Source organism: Eucyclogobius newberryi, unplaced genomic scaffold, assembly GCF_026437365.1.
Source record: "Eucyclogobius newberryi isolate DKJ021-1_F unplaced genomic scaffold, fEucNew1.0.hap1 SCAF_10, whole genome shotgun sequence".
NCBI classification, from domain to species: domain Eukaryota; kingdom Metazoa; phylum Chordata; class Actinopteri; order Gobiiformes; family Gobiidae; genus Eucyclogobius; species Eucyclogobius newberryi.
The window spans coordinates 11,707,454-11,725,411 of NW_027315724.1; the positions used below are offsets into that span (position 1 = coordinate 11,707,454).

Genomic DNA, 17,958 nt, shown 5'->3' on the forward strand with positions numbered 1-17,958 from the left:
AACGGCAGAGGCTCAAAGGCTTCACAGGAGCAGCAGAGATACTAATGGGAAAATTACACATGTACTGTACAGTATTTTAACTGTCGGATATCAAATTTGATTCACATTTTCTGGATTTTCTAACTCTTGGAAATGTTGTTTCAATTCAAGTTTCCAAGTAGGAATTCTGAGAAGTGTGAAATGTTGTTGTTGTTGTTGTTTTATGGCGGTTGGCATTCAATTGTTGCATTACCGCCAGACTTTATTCCTCAGACTTTTCGTAGTCCTCAGACTCTGTCGTAGTCTGTAAAAGTACTCCTTCCATTGCTTTGGTGTTACAAAGCCCATGAGGTCATGATATGTCTTTGTGACTAGAATAGTTGTTGTTGTTTCAGAGACCAACCGGCTTTATTCCAGGGAGACTCTTCTTCATCTTCCTCTCCTTCTTTGACGTTCGGTGCTTCCGCCGTACAGCTTTATTCTTTAGGCTTCATTCTATAGGCTTTAATATTTCCACTGATGTCGCTGCTTGGTAGCCGCGCGTCTACGAGACTGGGCGAGGACAGGAGACCACCCCCATCCCGTCACCGTGACCACTCCGACTCCCCAAAAGCAGACCCCCATCACCCCGACTCCCATTCAGCGCCCCCAGCCCGCTTTCCACATCTGCCCAATCAAGCTCCCCCGTTCCAAGGAATCTCCCCGCAGCCCCAGCAATGATCCCGATCCTCCCAGTTCCGCTCCGAGTCTGAGCAGCACAGTCCACAACATCCACCATAAAGAGCACAAAATCCTCTCCATCCACAACCAGGGCACTCTCACCAATTCCGGAACCCGCACACCCGGGACCTCCACTCTTGAAACCCTCACACTTCCTGGGAGCCACGCTGGCCTTCCCCACCTCGCCCCGGCTGGGAGCAGCGCCGGCTCCTCTCTCTGCATTCACTCCAAACTCGCCACTTGAAACTCTCTTGACTGCATCTGCACAGGACACACCCCGAGAGACCTCCATTCCATGCACCTCAGCAGCTCCTCCGCTAAACCTGCATCCCCCGCAGGCAGAGCCACGTTCTTCCCCACAGCCACAGCACCTCAGTTTTGCTCCCACGTCACACCTCCCACACTCGCGATCTCCTGCACATTCACCACATCCCTGCCTCCCTCTACAGACCGCCGCAACACGCCCAAAGCGCTGGCACCCAAAGCAACGCAGGGTGGAACACACGGCCCAACGTCATGGCACACGAACCCAATGAGCACCTCCCTTCAAGTGCCACCACCACCGACAAGCCGTCACATCCCACCCCAGACCGGGTCACCCTCAACCGCCCAGCGTCCACCACCGCAGCTCCAGTCAAACTCTCCTCAACTTCATCCACAGACGTCGCCGCAGGGACACCCACGATAACTCCTCTGACCGTGTTTCCTTCAGCATCAGACACAAGAATGTCCTTTCCACCCAGAAGCCCAGTTCCAATCGCCTTCCGCTGCTGAGCCGCATCTCTGCACACGACCAGCAGCGAGCCATCTCCAAGGACACTCGCACCCCTGATCACTCCCACAGCCACAGCCAGGCTCCTCGACAACGCCACCGAATTCCACTCCCTAAAGGATGCACCATCCCGTGCAAGCTCCATGATCACCCCACAGACCCTGGTCTCACCCCGGACATCAATAGCCTCAGTCTCATCCTGCTGCCCACTCCCAGAACCCCCGGACGAGCCAAGGGACCCCCTACGTTTCCGGGCACGTGCAGCCAGAAAAGGCTGCTCCTCCACGCCGCCCAGAACGCCCTCGACCACCGATCCACTCTCCTCCGCCATCTCCCGTCTCTCCCAGACCGGGTCCTTGTTGTTGTACAGTGGGTCCAGCTCCAGTTTTATGGTGAAATGTTGTTGTTGTTGTTTTATGGCGGTTGGCATCCGAGTGTTGCATTACCGCCAGACTTTATTCCTTAGACTGTTGTTGCTGTTGTTATTGTTTTATGGCAGTCGACAGCCGAGTGTCGCATTACCGCCAGACTTTATTCCCCAGACTTTGTCGTAGTCCTAAAAGTTGTTCTTCCAGTGCTTTGACCTCCAGTGCTTTCACAAAGCCCAAGAGGTCATGAGATGCCTTTGTCATTGTATCCTATAGAAGTTCTTCCTCCCCTCAGACTTTGTCGTAGTCCATGTTGTTGTTGTTGTTGTTGTTTTATGGCGGTTGGCATCCGAGTGTTGCATTACCGCCAGACTTTATTCCTCAGACTTTTCGTAGTTGTTGTTGTTGTTGTTGTTGTTGTTGTTGTTTTATGGCGGTTGGCATCCAATTGTTGCATTACCGCCAGACTTTATTCCTCAGACTTTTCGTAGTCCTCAGACTGTCGTAGTCCGTAAAAGTACTCCTTCCATTGCTTTGGTGTTACAAAGCCCATGAGGTCATGATATGTCTTTGTGACTAGAATAGTTGTTGTTGTTGTTGTTGTTGTTGTTGTTTTATGGCGGTTGGCATCCAATTGTTGCATTACCGCCAGACTTTGTTGTTTCAGAGACCAACCGGCTTTATTCCAGGGAGACTCTTCTTCATCTTCCTCTCCTTCTTTGACGTTCGGTGCTTCCACCGTACAGCTTTATTCTTTAGGCTTCATTCCATAGGCTTTAATATTTCCACTGATGTCGCTGCTTGGTAGCCGCGCGTCTACGAGACTGGGCGAGGACAGGAGACCACCCCCACCCCCATCTCGTCACTCTGATCACCCTGACTCCCCAAAAGCAGACCCCCATCACTCCGACTCCCATTTAGCGCCTTTAGCCTGTTTTCTATATCTGCCCAATCAAGCTCCTTTGTTCCAAGGAATCTCCCTGCAGCTTTAGCAATGATCCTGATCCTTTCAGTTCTGCTTTGAGCCTGAGCAGCACAGTTTACAACATCCACCATAAAGAGTACAAAATCCTCTCTATCCACAACCAGGGTATTCTCATTAATTCTGGAACCTGCACACTTGGGACCTCCACTCTTGAAACCTTCACACTTCTTGGGAGCCACGCTGGCCTTTCTCATTTCGCCCTGGCTGGGAGCAGCGCTGGCTCCTCTCTGTATTTACTCTAAACTCTGTTGTTGTTGTTGTTGTTGTTGTTTTATGGCGGTTGGCATCCGAGTGTTGCATTACCGCCAGACTTTATTCCTCAGACGTTTCGTAGTCCTCAGACTCTGTCGTAGTCCGTAAAAGTACTCCTCCCATTGCTGTCCATGTAACACATTGTAGTGGTACCATACACGTAAATTCCAGCTTTTAATTAAAGCAGTATTAGAACCGAAGGCCACTTTAAAGTTCTAACCAGCATTTGAGAACCCCTGGATTAAAGGGAAAGCTACCTTAACCCAATTGAACATGAAAATGAACATGTTCTTTGAATAGAGTTCTTTGAAGCGTCAAAGCAGGGCTACATATGTCGGCCTACGTCCTTGTGCCCGCTGTATAGGCCTGGCTACAGTAATGTGTCTGAGCCGCCCTCCCCTCCTCCCTCCGACATGATGGAACGTATCAGACTGGGACCTCCAACGTTTAAAGCTCATCTCGTATTCAGAAGCCCCCCTTACACCATCATCTCCCTCCCCGCTGCCCCCGCACAGGAAAACGCTGATTTATTTTGCACGACAACTATGAATTTTAAGTGAGTCCTATTAAAATAGTCTCCACAGCCCCTTCTGTAAACGTTATTGCTCCTTAACAGCCGCTATTTTCTCCATCTAATTCTGGAGCCGTGGCAGTGCGCGGAGCTCATTCACACAGGCAAAAGGAGTAATGATGCAAGGCTGTTTTTGATCATATTCTGCCCTATATACTGTGGTCGTTTAAATGTGCCCTCGCTGTTGTGTGCACCTGTTAGTAAGCACAAATGTAACTAAAGTCCTTCCTACTTTCGGCCCCCTGTCAGTCACTGATCTCCACCGCAGCAGCAGAACAGTCAGCCACCTCAGCTTCTCCCTCTCTGCATTTTCACTGTGTCAAGATCCAGCATGAGAATTTTTCCCGGGCAAATCCTGTCTCTGTCAACTATTATTTCTTGGAGACTTTTAAAACACTTTATCAACCTAATACATTTTGAAATATGGTGACTGAAGGCTTCTAGATAGAGAATAATTATGCATAAAGAGTATGATTGATGAAAAACTGAAATAATGTATTATTTTATTTGTATTTAATAACGCATCTGTCTGCATTATAAAAAGATATTTCAGCACGCGTTTTGAAGTCCAGATGATTCTATGATAAAAATTGCTCACTTGACTCTTGTGTGTCTGTTGAAGTCGAAAGTGTTTGAAGAAACCCTCCTGCAAACTCCTAAAACTCAGGATTTGAACCAACAATCTCTTCAGAAACATTTTTTACCTCGTGAGAAGCTGAATTAAAAGTGAAATGCACCTTAATATGTCTTATTAACTCCAATACAATAACGAATAAGGCAAACGAAAGCCCAACATATTACCATTGAAGTGTACCTAATAAGATATACAGTCAATATATGCATGTCTATGAATATGAATATTAGTGTGGAACAAATTAATCAATGCTTTTCAATCTCTGACCTTGGACTTGTATAATGCATAAACATTTATAAACGCAGATTGTCTATGTATTCAGTGCTCATTGGTTTGTGTGTGAAAGGCTCAGGGAGACTTTGGCCGTCCTCCTCATCTCTACACATCCACTGTGTAGACTTGCTGGGCCCCGGGCAAAACTTTTTTGATAGCCCGTAATTGCTCAGCTGATGTATATTTTTTAATATCCAGCGATATTACGGGGGGTGGTAATAAAACACAGGCGGTGTAGAGGAGATAGTGGGAGGGCAAAGAAGAGGCTGATGGATCGACTTTGTTTGTAAGGTATACACCACAGATATTTAAAAGGTCTACAAATAAGCTGCTGCATGTGTCTGTCACCTGTATGCACTATATTATATCATTTTTGTAACAGTAAATGCAACCAAGAAAGCCATAAAAAAGTAGATTTAAACAAGAGTACAGCTAAAGGTGCACTACATGACTGTTCTGGTCTAGGGTCCACCACTTGTTTTAGTTGGGATGTTGTTGCTTTGCCTGAAATGTTCTACAGTTAGAGGTGGGCACTATATAAACATTTAGATAGTATAAGGTTGTTTTGAACATATGCAACATTCGAATATTGACTATAATGTTTATAGTAAAAATGCTACGAAAGGTACTGATTCAAAATAAATTAAAAAGTAATGTTATAAACGTTCAAAAAAGCAAGATTAATTTTGTTTAACTTTTCAATTTTGTCTGATAAGTACCTAATATGGGCTGAATATCGTTATCTGGATACAAAACAAAAATTAGAAAAACTAAATTATATCTGAAAGAGCAAATAATTTAATATCATCAACACAAGCTTTTGTCACCAGTAGATTTAATCACAGTGGGAAGAGGAATCCAAACTTTTACTCGAGTAAGAGTAGAAGTATGGGCAACAGTACAATGTAGGTCTATGTAAAACTGCCATATGGGCATAAATAATATTAAAACGTAAAAAGGAGGAATTTGGTATGAATATTTTCAAATAAATGTTTTTTATACATTAAATCACATTTAAAATATATTAAAAACATTTAAATGTTACGAAAATCTGTTTAATAGAAGTTAATAAAAAAAAAGTTGAAGGTCACAGAAGAGAGTGAGAGCTGCAGATCTGATTACACACACTATAGCTCCAATGTAAATGCATTTACACCAAGAGTCCATTTACATTGCCGAGGACACAATTTACTGTAACAGAGTCAGAGGAGGCAAGTAACACGATACTCTTACAACATATACCTTTAGGTTCATTTTACTTCTGGTCGGAGAAGTAATATCGGCAGTAACAGTTGTTGTTGTTGTTGTTGTTGTTGTTGTTGTACTAGTAGTGGAAATGCTGCAAGTACTAGCAGCAGCAGATGTTGTATTTTCAGTAGTAATAGTAGAAGCTATAGTTGTAGTGGAAGCAGCATCAGAGATAGTATAGCTAGCCTTATATTCAATATAAGTAGCAGGAGTGAAAACAACAGTTCGAAAATTGATTATCTATTTAAGCAGTTAAATTACTTGTTTGTCTTGTAAATGTACCCCTTGCACTTCAAAGGTGTCCATCAGAGGAATATGGTCTCCCTCTCACCACTGCTTGTGTTGTGTGCTTTATGTAAAATGGAGGCAGGGATGCTTGTGCAACCATAGGTCAACTTGCTGCATAGCAACGAAGCCCAGCCATACAGTCAGACTCAGCACAGTGATGTATGGAGAGGCTGAGGCTGAGGCGGCCCAGGAGAGGCCTGACACTGCAGGACCATGATAATGCTGATAAGAGATGGGCGATATGGACAAAATGTATATCTCAAAATAAATGTAATATCTAGATATATCTTAATATATATCTTCATATTGTTTTAAAAAATGCAATCTTTTTTTGTAAGCTTATCAGCTGCTTATTGGACAGTATAAATGTAAGTCTAGTTAGAAGAGGCTTGTGGTGATGCCTGTTCCTGATTAAAACAAAATCTAACATAAAGTAAAGGAATTGCCTCAGACGAGGCTTGAAACCAGGGGGGCAGAGCTTTCTCTGTGGGCGGCCCTAAACTCTGGACCGCTCTACCTCCCCATGTCTGAACGGCCCACTTTTGTGTCTAATAGTCTATGTTTTGTTACTATTATTGTACTGTATTTATATTTTTTTATTCTTTGCTTTTTTATTTTGCACTTTGGAAACAGCTTTGTTTGTAACATGTGCACTAGAAATAAAGTGGATTGGAATATTTTACACAGGTATTTACTTAATAAAATAACAATTTGCCTATTACAACAAATAGCACTGGGAAGTCTAATTTATCAACTCCTTCTTGTCAGTACTTAGTACTTTTTCCTCTTTCACTGTGGCCAACTGGTGTTTTCACAAGTTGTATTTATGCAGTGCTGTGACAGGATTTATTTTAAAAGCAGGTGGGAAATGAAAAATTGCACTGCACATCGGGCACAGCTTATGTTAGCAGTGTCTGGTGCTAAGAATGTAGCTCCTTGGCAAACTTCTATAAGAAACTACCGCCTACATGCTTCTGTCCACTGAGCGGGCAAAGTGTGGAGCTTAGGACAGTTTATGGGCACATTTAGCTCTAAAGCTGCAAAAAAGTTTGGAAAAAAAGCTACAGCGTGTTTTTTGATGTTTGGAGAACTTCACCTCATGAATGTCTTAGGACGGTGGGAACATGATTTCTGAGATTTGATGGTATTAAGACTTACAAAAGTGCTGTTCATTGTTCAGAGACTTAGCGTGTGTTTCTTACTTTTGACGGTGAGGTACATGGATTTGCTGACGTCCGCTCCCACGTCGTTGCTGACCTTACACAGGTAGAAGCCACTATCGTCCTCCAACACATGTTTGATCAGCAGGGAGCCGTTACTCAGCAGCTGGATCCGGGAGCCAGAGTTCAGGGGAATGGGCAGGAACTGAGGGACCCCCGCACCTGCAATGCATAAGACATGGGAATACATATGATGCATTTATCAAATATTATAGCCCTTTTAAGATACTCAGCACTACTACAGTTGCTGTCAGGTGCGCTATTCCTTTACACATCAGCCACATTATTAAATGGAAGCATCGTGCCCGTTTGTGCTAACAGACATGGAGGGTAAAATGTCTTTCCCAGGGACACGTACATAGTATGACTTGGGAAAGGTTCAAACCCTCAACCTTACAGTTTATAGGCAAACATGTACTCACTGTATGAGTTTTACCCAACTAACAAATACAACAGCAGTGTTTTAAGTTGCTATGGCTCACATGTTTAGAGGGAGTTCTGTTTTTTTTTCATAACACCAAGTAAAAGTGCTCACTATTCACAAGGAAACTGCTGAAGAAACTGTGGTTGCCACGAAGCCCACTATTAACATGTTTTTGGGACTGTCCGGAAATATTGGACTGGGATCAATAAGCTCAGCAGACTCACTTGATTTCTATGTATTTGGGCCTCAAAACTCCTGCCATGGACACAATGAATGGATTTGATTTGAATGATTTATGCTTTTAAAACAAAACAAAAAGCAGAATCCCATGGAGGTTTCCCTTTACATTGATTTTTATTTAAATGTATGCTATGTGTTAAAAAATGATCAGTATTTAACTACCGTACTTTGAGTGTTACTCTTTGCACACACATTGAAATGGATGGCCACCAGACATCTTTTGCTAACATGGCATATGGTTTGTAACATACTGCTGACCTTCAGAAGCTGCATATGTGAGTGTGGATGCACGTTTACAGATTTGATGACAAAGCCTGTCAGATTAGGACAGGATTGAAAACATGTTTCTCCACACCAGGCCTAAATCCCAGGGCCAGTAAACAGCTGCGGGAGAGTGAGGCATGGACATGATGCAATCAGAACACACATAATACTCATGTTTAACAAGACAGCCACGATAGGCACGAGGGAGGAGAGGGCCTTGGACACATACAGCCTTGGACAGGGGCCAATATCACAAGCTCGCTCTCATTAAGGATTCTTTCTTTGCGAAATTAATAAACATTAGTAATTATGAGGTAAGGCTAATGTAAGCTATGGCAAAAACAGAAACATACTCCAGCTCTTTAAGTTCAAACAAAATGACTCCATTATCTCATCAGTGTACACTAATGTTAGTGAGTCAATTCACCTTAGAACAAGAATGAGCTTCTGAGGCGCCCACTCATCTTCACTACCATTTTATAAAAATTACATCTGTGTCCTCAAATATGAAACAATAAGCAAAGTCAAATCAATTATTAGTATGGCAGTACAGCCTGCACTGGCTAGCTCTGCCTTTTAAAGGGCTTTTGATTGGCTGTTAATGTCAACTGACAATTTAAGCTCATCATTCTCCCTCTGACGTCACCAACTTCCGGTCCTCTGTGATCCCTCTTCGCACTTCGTCTCAAGGTAGTAAGGAGAAGTTTTTTCTGCAAATTAGATCGTTACTGTGGCACTAATCGGGTTTCTAAATGTTGCATAACGGCCCGACTTCAGGTTTGTGATCAAAGCGTAGCCTACTGTAGACATCGGCCTATTCAAATGACTCATCCATCTTTACATTAGGTGTTACTGAGAAGTCCTGGAGGTTTCATAGCTGTCTTGCCTTTGGTAACCATCATAAAATGTCCTCTAAGTGCAACAGCTTTGAACAAGACAGACTTTGATTAGTTTCAACTAATTAGTGATGGATGATCATTGTGTGAAAATGGATTACCAAGAAAAAAAAGTATTGTATTGAGAATTGTAGAAAAAGCTTCAGTTGTAGTCATCTGGACTCAGTTAGATGACTACATAATAGATGACTACAACTGAAGCTTTTTCTACAATGGAACACGCCTGGACCAATGAGGGATTACACCGACATAATTGTATTGAGAAGTTAAAGCTTGCCTCTGTTTACTCCCAACAAACTTTTTCTCATTCTAACGGGTCCGGAGCATATCTCAGGTGGCGTTGTTTGGCTGTAACAATGCTACAACACTGTCCACTCTGCTACATTAGTAGTACTTACTGTAAATTGTAATAATTCACATACACGCACAAACCTAGGATTGATTTTATTTCAATTAGCTTTGCTTTGGATCTTTTTAATGAACTGCACTTTGCAAAGTATACTCCATTTTAAAGTAGGCAAACAATAACAGCATGAATGTGCAGAAGTGCACATCTAAAACAGCACATCCTCCCCACGTAATGATAAAAGCGCTGCATTTGTCCGTCTTCATCTACTACTAAAAATGTGTGCATGTGGCGCACATCACATTAGCGCCGTGTTAGCACTAGCATGTAGAGATTAGCCCATTTAGAGTTTCGGTTTTGCCTTTAATTAAAATGCAGTCAAGAGGCCGTGGCAACCAAAGGGTCAAGTGGTGACTTTGTTCTGCTTCCCCTGGCTCTGGCAGCGAGAGAGCGAGAGAGGGAGAGAGGGAGCGCATAGCCCAGGGAGAGGTGGTCTTCCTTGAATTATGGATTTTGCATTTCCAAATAGTGCTAGTTGTTATGCGAATAGCAGTTGACCTTTACTTACTGTTCCATATCTCACAGAGACACTCATCTGGCTCCTAGCTAGCATGGCTGCAGTAATAGCTAAAGGCAGCCCTTCTGTGGACAAACTGCAGCGAGGCTTACAGCACATTAGACAATGGCGTCCCATGACACCTGCCCCGGTCCCACACCAGGCGCTTTTCATTACTCATCTCTTTAAAAAGAAGCACCTCAGCCCTGCTCAGAATTCTGTGTGTCCACTCAAATTAGCCAACTCTTTTAAACCCTTGTGCTAACCTTAAAGATAGTGCGTGGGTTTTCTTTTCTTTTTACAATTTATTTTTTAAACATGAAAAAACAAATACTAAACAAACAAACCCACGAAAAACAACACTTTTTTCATATTGTGGAGGGAGGGGCCTGTGGGTCCAGACATCAACCCTAGACGTTCTTGTCTATGCTAAATTGTTTTTAATGTGTTTGTGTTTACCCTAGATTTGAATGTACATCTTAAATGGAATTCCAAAGAAAATATTTTTTTTTAAACAATTTCTCTGACCTTATCACCTCAAAGTGAACACACACACCACACAAAACAATTATTTTCAACCCCACAGTGCCTTCCTTTCCGCACACATGGTCTCTCGCTAAGCATTAGCACTTCCGTATTGGTCATATAGTAAAAAGCATCCATGGTGCCAGTCCTGTCCTCCATCTGGGTATGCACAAATCCCATCAAAGGATCAAAACACATCTGATTGTGTTCTTCCTTTGATCTGGAGGCTAACCCAGTGCCCCTCTCTCTCCCCCGCACATGCACACACACAGACAGCCGAGCTCATTGGCCACTGCCCTTCTCCTGCTAAGGCTTTCATCCCGGTTTTATGGTTGGTGGAGCACACACCTGGGGCCCTCTCTTTATGGGGCCTGTTCGAGTGGCTGCATAGACTCACCTGCTGCCTCTTTTCCTGCCTGTCTGTCGTGTCTGTCTCCTCGGCCTCTTACTCTAAGCTTTGCTCTAGCTATGTGCCTTTCATATTAATCCTCATCAGTCTGGCTGCTTTTGAGGTACTATATTGATGCAGGTGTATGAACAAACCCCAAGCGTGGATGCACAATTATTTGGCTCAAATCAGGTATAGAGACAAAAACATTTTAAATTGCAAAATGGGAAAATAATGTGATTTCAAATGAGAAACTAGGATTAACCACAGAAAGTCACAATATATAATATAATGCAAATTGAAAAGAGAGTATAATGGACTCATTTGTTTTGACAAATACTTACAGAAATGTTGAGCCCACAATAGTTTTACATTTTATATTTATTTATTTTAATTTTTCATACATTTATAAAGAATTTGATCAGCAGTCATTACGGGGTAATAGTTGTAGAATTTTGAAGCAAATAACGAATTCCATTTTGGAATAAGGCTGTAACAATATAATAAACTAAAACTATAACTAACATAACTATAACTACAAAACTGAGTACTTTCCAGATGCACTGTAACACCCGGAAAGTTAGAAATGAGTCTCATTAAAACTGTCTGCAAGTAGGTTCATGTTTATTAGCATAGCCACACAATAATATGTAAACTAGCATTAGCCAGTGCTAACTGGCTGACCCCAGTCATCCATTTCTGGACAAACGTTGTCTTTGGGGACGTTACAGATTGGCACAGCCCACACAGTGCCATTTTGTAATCTTAATTGCCATTGTCCTTACCACTATGTTCATTATTTACTGTATATATGGTAATTTTATTTAATGACATTTGTTGTTGTGTGTAGTGAGGATTGATGTACTACCACTCTCCTGGACAGGAAATAACACATTCCGCCATTTATGGTTAATGTACAAACGCAAAACAACTCGATCTGGACCACAGCACCAGTGGAATATCGCCTACACTAGCTCTACGGTTATCAGCTACACCACAAAAATGCCTTCAGCCGAGCTGCTCATGTGCTTACCCTTGGAGTGCTCCCAGACGATGGTGGGCGGTGGATAGCCTTCTGCAGAACAGTTAAGTGTCACTGTTTTCCCATAGATTCCATCTTGATCTTCAGGTTGGACCACAAACTGAGGAGGAACTGCAAACAAACACCATGAGATAGTTAATATCAATTATTCCAACTTTAGAGGATGGGGCAAGATCTCGCAAGATGAATTTGCCACAAGATTGTGCACATCTTGTGAGATTTTCCCCTCATTTGTTTACATTTGGATCCATGACAGCAAAAACAGAACAGTCATCTATGTATTGTTAATTGTGTCAAAATGTCACGGACCCAATCTCACGTCTCGTCTCGTCTTGTCAGAATTGTGTCTCGTCCCTCGTATCCAACATTAATTATATTCTAAAGCATTCACTCCACATCCCACCTCTGACAATGAGCTGACTCTGGTGCTCCACGACTGCGGCCTCGTTACGTGCAATGCAGGTGTAGTTCCCGTTGTGGTCTGGGGTTAGGTTGTTGATCCGAAGCGAGCTGGTGAAGTCGATGTTGTCCACAGTCACACCTAAACTGACCGGTATAGGGCGGCCATCTTTCTGCCACGTGATATCCAGGGGCCGGTCTCCAGACATGACCACACAGGGGATGAAGACACGCTGGCCGATGGTGAAGCGCTGGAACTCAAAGGGCTGGATGTACGGAGGCACTGTGAGTGGAGGAGACAGATAAGATGTGAGCTCAGCCAGGAGTCTATGAACTAGGTAATTCCCCCAATCGCGTGGCAGGTAGAGTTTTTACACTAATCCCAGTCTAATGCTTATAAGAGGTCAGACGGAAGGAAAAGAGGGAGTATCATAACCTTACGTGGCAGCAGGTCTGTTACAAAGAACTATCAGTGAAGCTAGAATGCAAAAACTGACTTGTGACTGAGGTGACTGCTTAATTCAAAATTATGCTGATGATTTTGTAATGCTTCAGTTTAAAGGAGACATATTGTGCTCTTTCAGGTATTTAGCATTGACTTATAACATAAATATATATCTAAAATGGCTTTATAATAGAAACGGGTCCACTGACTTCCTGTTCAAAAATGCAGAACTGACATTCATGTCACTATGACTTTATATGTCGTCGAAGCAAGCAGCCAGTTGTCATTACCATGTTTTTATTTTTGAAAGTTGAAATGTGTATTTTAGAACCCAACATGAGTGATACACTCAAGAGTCACAAATGCTCAAATTGCAACTAGGAAGAGGGTTGTGGGTGGGGATAAGGGCTAGAGGAAAATATGAATTTTTTGAGCACTTGAGTACAAGACCATACAAGACTAACATGGATGGATCAATCAAAATACACCTTTAAGAAGCTTAAAAGCTCATTAATGAGTTTAACTGGGATAGGCTCCAGTCACCCGCGACCCCGATGGGGAACAAGTAATAGAAAATGAATGAATGAATACAGTATATACATTGATTATCCAGTATAAGCAAAACACAATAAATTCACCACTATATTGACTAATACATCAAATATAATTAAAAAGATACAAATTCTATCTTAATTATGAACTTTTATTTGTCTATTTTATTTCCAAAACAAGTCATAAATCCAAACTTGAATCATCTGAATTCCTCTCATTAAATCTTATTGGTTTCAATTACTACCAGAGGTGATGAATACGAAATAAATAATTTGGTTTCAAAATAAACATTTGATTTAAATAGTATCTTAAAAATTGCCACAGAAAGAAATCCAACAACAAAAATTATTTAACCGTGTTCTCACAACACTTAAATCATCACTTTCCACTAATTGTATCTCATTCATTCACATAACTAGCACAGTGATTCCTATTGAAAGAGACACTGGTTGTATTCTATGAGAAGTCTCCATTGCACCAGTCATCTGCGCCTGAGTGTCCAGCGAGTTCAAATAACAGTGGAATAAGCAGCACTTTAGCGGCTTATTTAATTCACAACAAAGTGGAGATAATGGACTACGGGGATCCCCAAAGACACTTCCGCATTTTAAGCATGGGCCGAGTAAATTAACAAATGCACTGGCTCGCTACGGCACCACTGGGAAGAGGAGCACGCGGTATCATTGCACTCTGGATGTCTCTCCACAGGGCAGTGCAGAGGGAGAGGAGCGCAGGGGAGACCCATGGGGGAGACCCATGGGGGAGAACCATGGGGGAGACCCATGGGGGAGACCCATGGGGGAGAACCATGGGGGAGACCCATGGGGGAGACCTGCTCCCCTCACGTTGGACAGTCTCAGAGGAGACGTCATTATGTGTGGGTGCTGGTGCATACCGTAAAGTGTCATTTTGAAATCAGCTTAGATTAGATGTAGAATCTAACGTAGGCTGTTATGGGGGCAGAGGGCAATGCTGTATTCTGGAGTCAAAACGTGAACAATAAATTATGTACTGGTACTACAAATATAGGTTACTGCACTGTAAAAACATCTTCACTTTTCTAACACATTATAGCATTCTAGTTATTCACCGTCATTCGATTTTAAGTGTTTTTTCATGCTACTAACAGGCTAAAAACACACCAGCGGTACTTCCTGGTTTGTGGCAGATAAACTTGATAATTGACAAAACACAAAAAATGGGGGTTAAAGCCCATTTTAATAAATGACAAGGTACGTTTTGATGGGTTTCAGCTTCCTATTATATGCAACATTTTGAGGACATAATATAATAGTTTGCTTTGCTGTGACTAGTTAATTTCAATGCCCTAACTTTTCATCATTCTGAAATTCATGGATATCCCTTCAATTACACACACCACTAAAATGTATATTATCAATCAACATGTTACATTTCCCCTCTCAAAATAATATATTTTTGGTCTGCTCACTGTCCTCTTCTTGTAACTTATTTTGACAAATGGAGAGGAAGTAAACAAACCAACAATGACGGTACATCAATAAAAACATTGATGCTATTTTGCAAGAACTATTAATCCATCCTCTTGATTAAAAGTGAAGAATATGTTTCAGAATTTGCTCTTCTTGAACAGGTCCCTCTTGAAAATGAGTGTCTAACCTGTAGAAATAAACAAGTAAATAATAGATAAACTGACTCGGATATTAGCACATGGTTCTCATCCAAAGACTCTTTGATTGGATAACATTTTCTGTCTCTGCCTGTCAAGAAAACGCTTTTTAAAATGTAAAGGCAATATTATTTACTCTCCTTTTCTCATAAAAGCTGCTTTTACAAATGTGTCCAAAAAAAAAAAAGTAACAATTTTCAGTTTGTAAACATATAATGCTAGCAACAGATTGTGTAGACAGGCATAACATTGTTAAAAGCGTTGTTATGGTATGTGCTATTTGCTACCAGAAATCAACTCATAAACCTTGCGATCACTATTAGAATCTCCTTTCCATGGACTCACCTCTCACTCTCAGATGAACGCTCTGGGAGTCCATCTTGTTCGGCTGCACCATCACCTTACAGTTGTATTCCCCGGCGTCCACCTGCTGCACGTTTGTCAGCTTTAGCGTTCCATTGTTCTCGAACGCTCTCTGCCGATGATTAAAGGGGAGCAGCGCCGAATTCTTGTACCACTTTATGGAGTAATACGGGTAACCAATCACGCGGCAGTGGATGAAGGCGTCTTTTCCTGCAATGGCTGTAATGTTTTTCAACGGTCGGATACTTGCGCGGCCTAAAGGGAGACACGCATTATAGAAATTACCTTGGTACATAGGCATTTGGATGTGTTCGAGTCACGACACATGAACTGCGTGTCGACAAACTTACAGAAAGCACCTGTAACTAAAAGACAGTACATGGGAGATTTGCCGACTAATCCTTTTGTGGTTTGCTCAGCGCTGAGAGGAGAAGGCGTGAAATGCAAAGTAGATTAAATATGAGCTAACAATCCGAGGGAAAACACAATATTTAAAGCCTATATCGGCGTACAGTGCAGCGCTTCAAATAACTTTATAACATTTATTTATAGCTATTCTGTTGGAAGGAATAACACAAAAGTACAACGCTACAGCTGATCAGGAGCTTCTAGAGTAAACACAGACATTCAAACATCTCACACATATAAATATAACATAGAAAGGCATAATTTTGTGTCAGCTTGTTTTGGAATAAAACTCATATGCTGAAAGATATCACGTAAGTAAGGCAACTAGAATATTATTAGCTACAGATTTTGTCACATTTAATAGACCTACAAACCGTATTTATATAAAAAGTCTAAGTGCAAAATGCATTTCTGGATTTACAATGTAACTAGAATTTTCCAACCACACCTTGGAACCTAAAAGCATTCCTGCGACCCACTTTTAAGCACCAGTCAGGAACTAACTTTAAAGAACTGAAACTGGTGAGCAGGGGTTTTGTGGTAACATGCAGTCACATCTATCAGGAATGTGTAGAAGAAGATGAATCATGTATACTTAGAATAAAATATTGGTTTACTATGTTATTTGTAGGCTGCTGAATTATTGTTTTTCTACAAATACTATAATGTTTTTAAAACTCGAAATTGGAGGTGAGCAGTATATCAAGATTTAGATAGTGAATGGTGTTTTGATGAAATGAAAAATTTGAATATTGAGTATGTCATATATAGTATATATATAAAAACGAAAAAAGTTATGCTGTCGCAGCTAACACGTTGACATGTTGTACTCATTTATTTTTTCACCTTTATTTAACTAGGAACGTCCTATTAAGATTTAGCATATATTTTTCCTGGCCCCAGTTTTTGGTTTTACAAAACAAAATTACATGACATAATTATCAGGATACTCCCAAAAATATCAAGATATTATTTTTTTGTATCGCCCACCCTTACTAGAAATACTTGGATACTATAAACTGCAACCTCCTAAAGTTGTTATAAAATTAAAAAACACAGGTAATAAACAGGTCTAAAACTAAACATAGCTCATTTCCTATCCAAAGCACAGGCACTCGTGTCTCACTCACACCGACAGACATGTATGTGTAATGTTGTTCTTGGAGGAGCTGATTTGACAAGCACCTCTTACGTTTATTCGAGCCTGGTGGAAGGCGGCCCCGGCGGAGTTGGCGCAGGTGCAGCGGTACACACCCCCGTCGGTCACCTGGGTGTGGGACACGTTGAGCTGGCTCAGGACGTGGCCCTCGTGGGTCTCGTAGTGGCCCAGGTGATGGTGGCTGTCCTTGATGACCGGGTCGTCGTCCAGGCTCCAGCTGCAGCGGGGCGGGGGCGTACCTTTCACCTTACACATGAGGAACACAGGCTCGTTGGGGTTCACCACCTTCTCGCTGAACGAGGCCAGGATCTTGGGGGTGCCATCTGGGGAAGAGAGAACGAGAGGGGTGAGGTTTAGTTAAAGATACTGCAAATACTGTGTTTTTCCAGCCAGAAATGATTATTTTCTGTTCATTTCTGCTTCTGTCATTTTGTTTTCAGTTTCCAGTCTCTTGTTCATTCTTATTCAATCATCTTTCAACATTCTGGAGGCCAAAGGCGAGCCAGACCACTTTGGAAGCTCGACCTCTCACGGCCCACTTTAGATCACTGAGATAGACAGGTACTGTTCACTTAAGACAAAGTCACACTTTTGGCTTAAGTCATTTTACATGAACCGCTCATCCTCTGCACTCACTGGTGGTAGGTTTCTACTGTTGCCACAGCTGCCCTGGCGCAGACTGACAGACAGGGGTCTGCTTTCTCACGATTGTATAAAGGCCTTCCCTTTTTAGATAATCAGCAATCTGTAGCTCTAGAACAGTGGTTCTCCACCTGGGGGTCGGGTTTTTATTTTGGGAGTTGTGACTGAAAAAGGTTGAGAACTACTGCGCTAGAAGACATCCGAAATGAGAAACTTGCTTTGCTAGCCTATCAGCCTTTTATGCATTCAGATCACCATATCTGAAACTAGTCTGTGTCCTGGCTAAATATGTGATGTAAATATAAGAGCTGTGTATGAGCGGTGATTCTTCCCAGACGGACACAAAGACAG

The 17,958-nt window shown here is 42.1% G+C and overlaps 2 protein-coding genes across 6 annotated transcripts in view; one reads left to right on the forward strand and one right to left on the reverse strand.

Annotated features, from left to right (window-relative positions):
• The window catches only part of get1 (guided entry of tail-anchored proteins factor 1), a 222,610-nt gene that overhangs the window by 161,840 nt on the left and 42,812 nt on the right, over nt 1–17,958 (forward strand). The window lies entirely within an intron of this gene.
• dscamb (Down syndrome cell adhesion molecule b) overlaps nt 1–17,958 on the reverse strand; it is a 165,980-nt gene that overhangs the window by 35,885 nt on the left and 112,137 nt on the right. For 4 of the 5 annotated variants that reach the window (XM_072460878.1, XM_072460863.1, XM_072460870.1 and 1 more), the window contains exons 7-11: nt 16,992–17,288; nt 15,381–15,653; nt 12,395–12,673; nt 11,983–12,102; nt 7,293–7,472 (exon numbers count right to left, since the gene is read on the reverse strand). In XM_072460878.1, coding sequence (XP_072316979.1) covers nt 7,293–7,472; nt 11,983–12,102; nt 12,395–12,673; nt 15,381–15,653; nt 16,992–17,288 — 1,149 coding nt within the window. Of the gene's footprint in view, nt 1–7,292; nt 7,473–11,982; nt 12,103–12,394; nt 12,674–15,380; nt 15,654–16,991; nt 17,289–17,958 lie in introns of those variants that run through there. The other variant, XR_011929063.1, reaches the window with a different exon arrangement.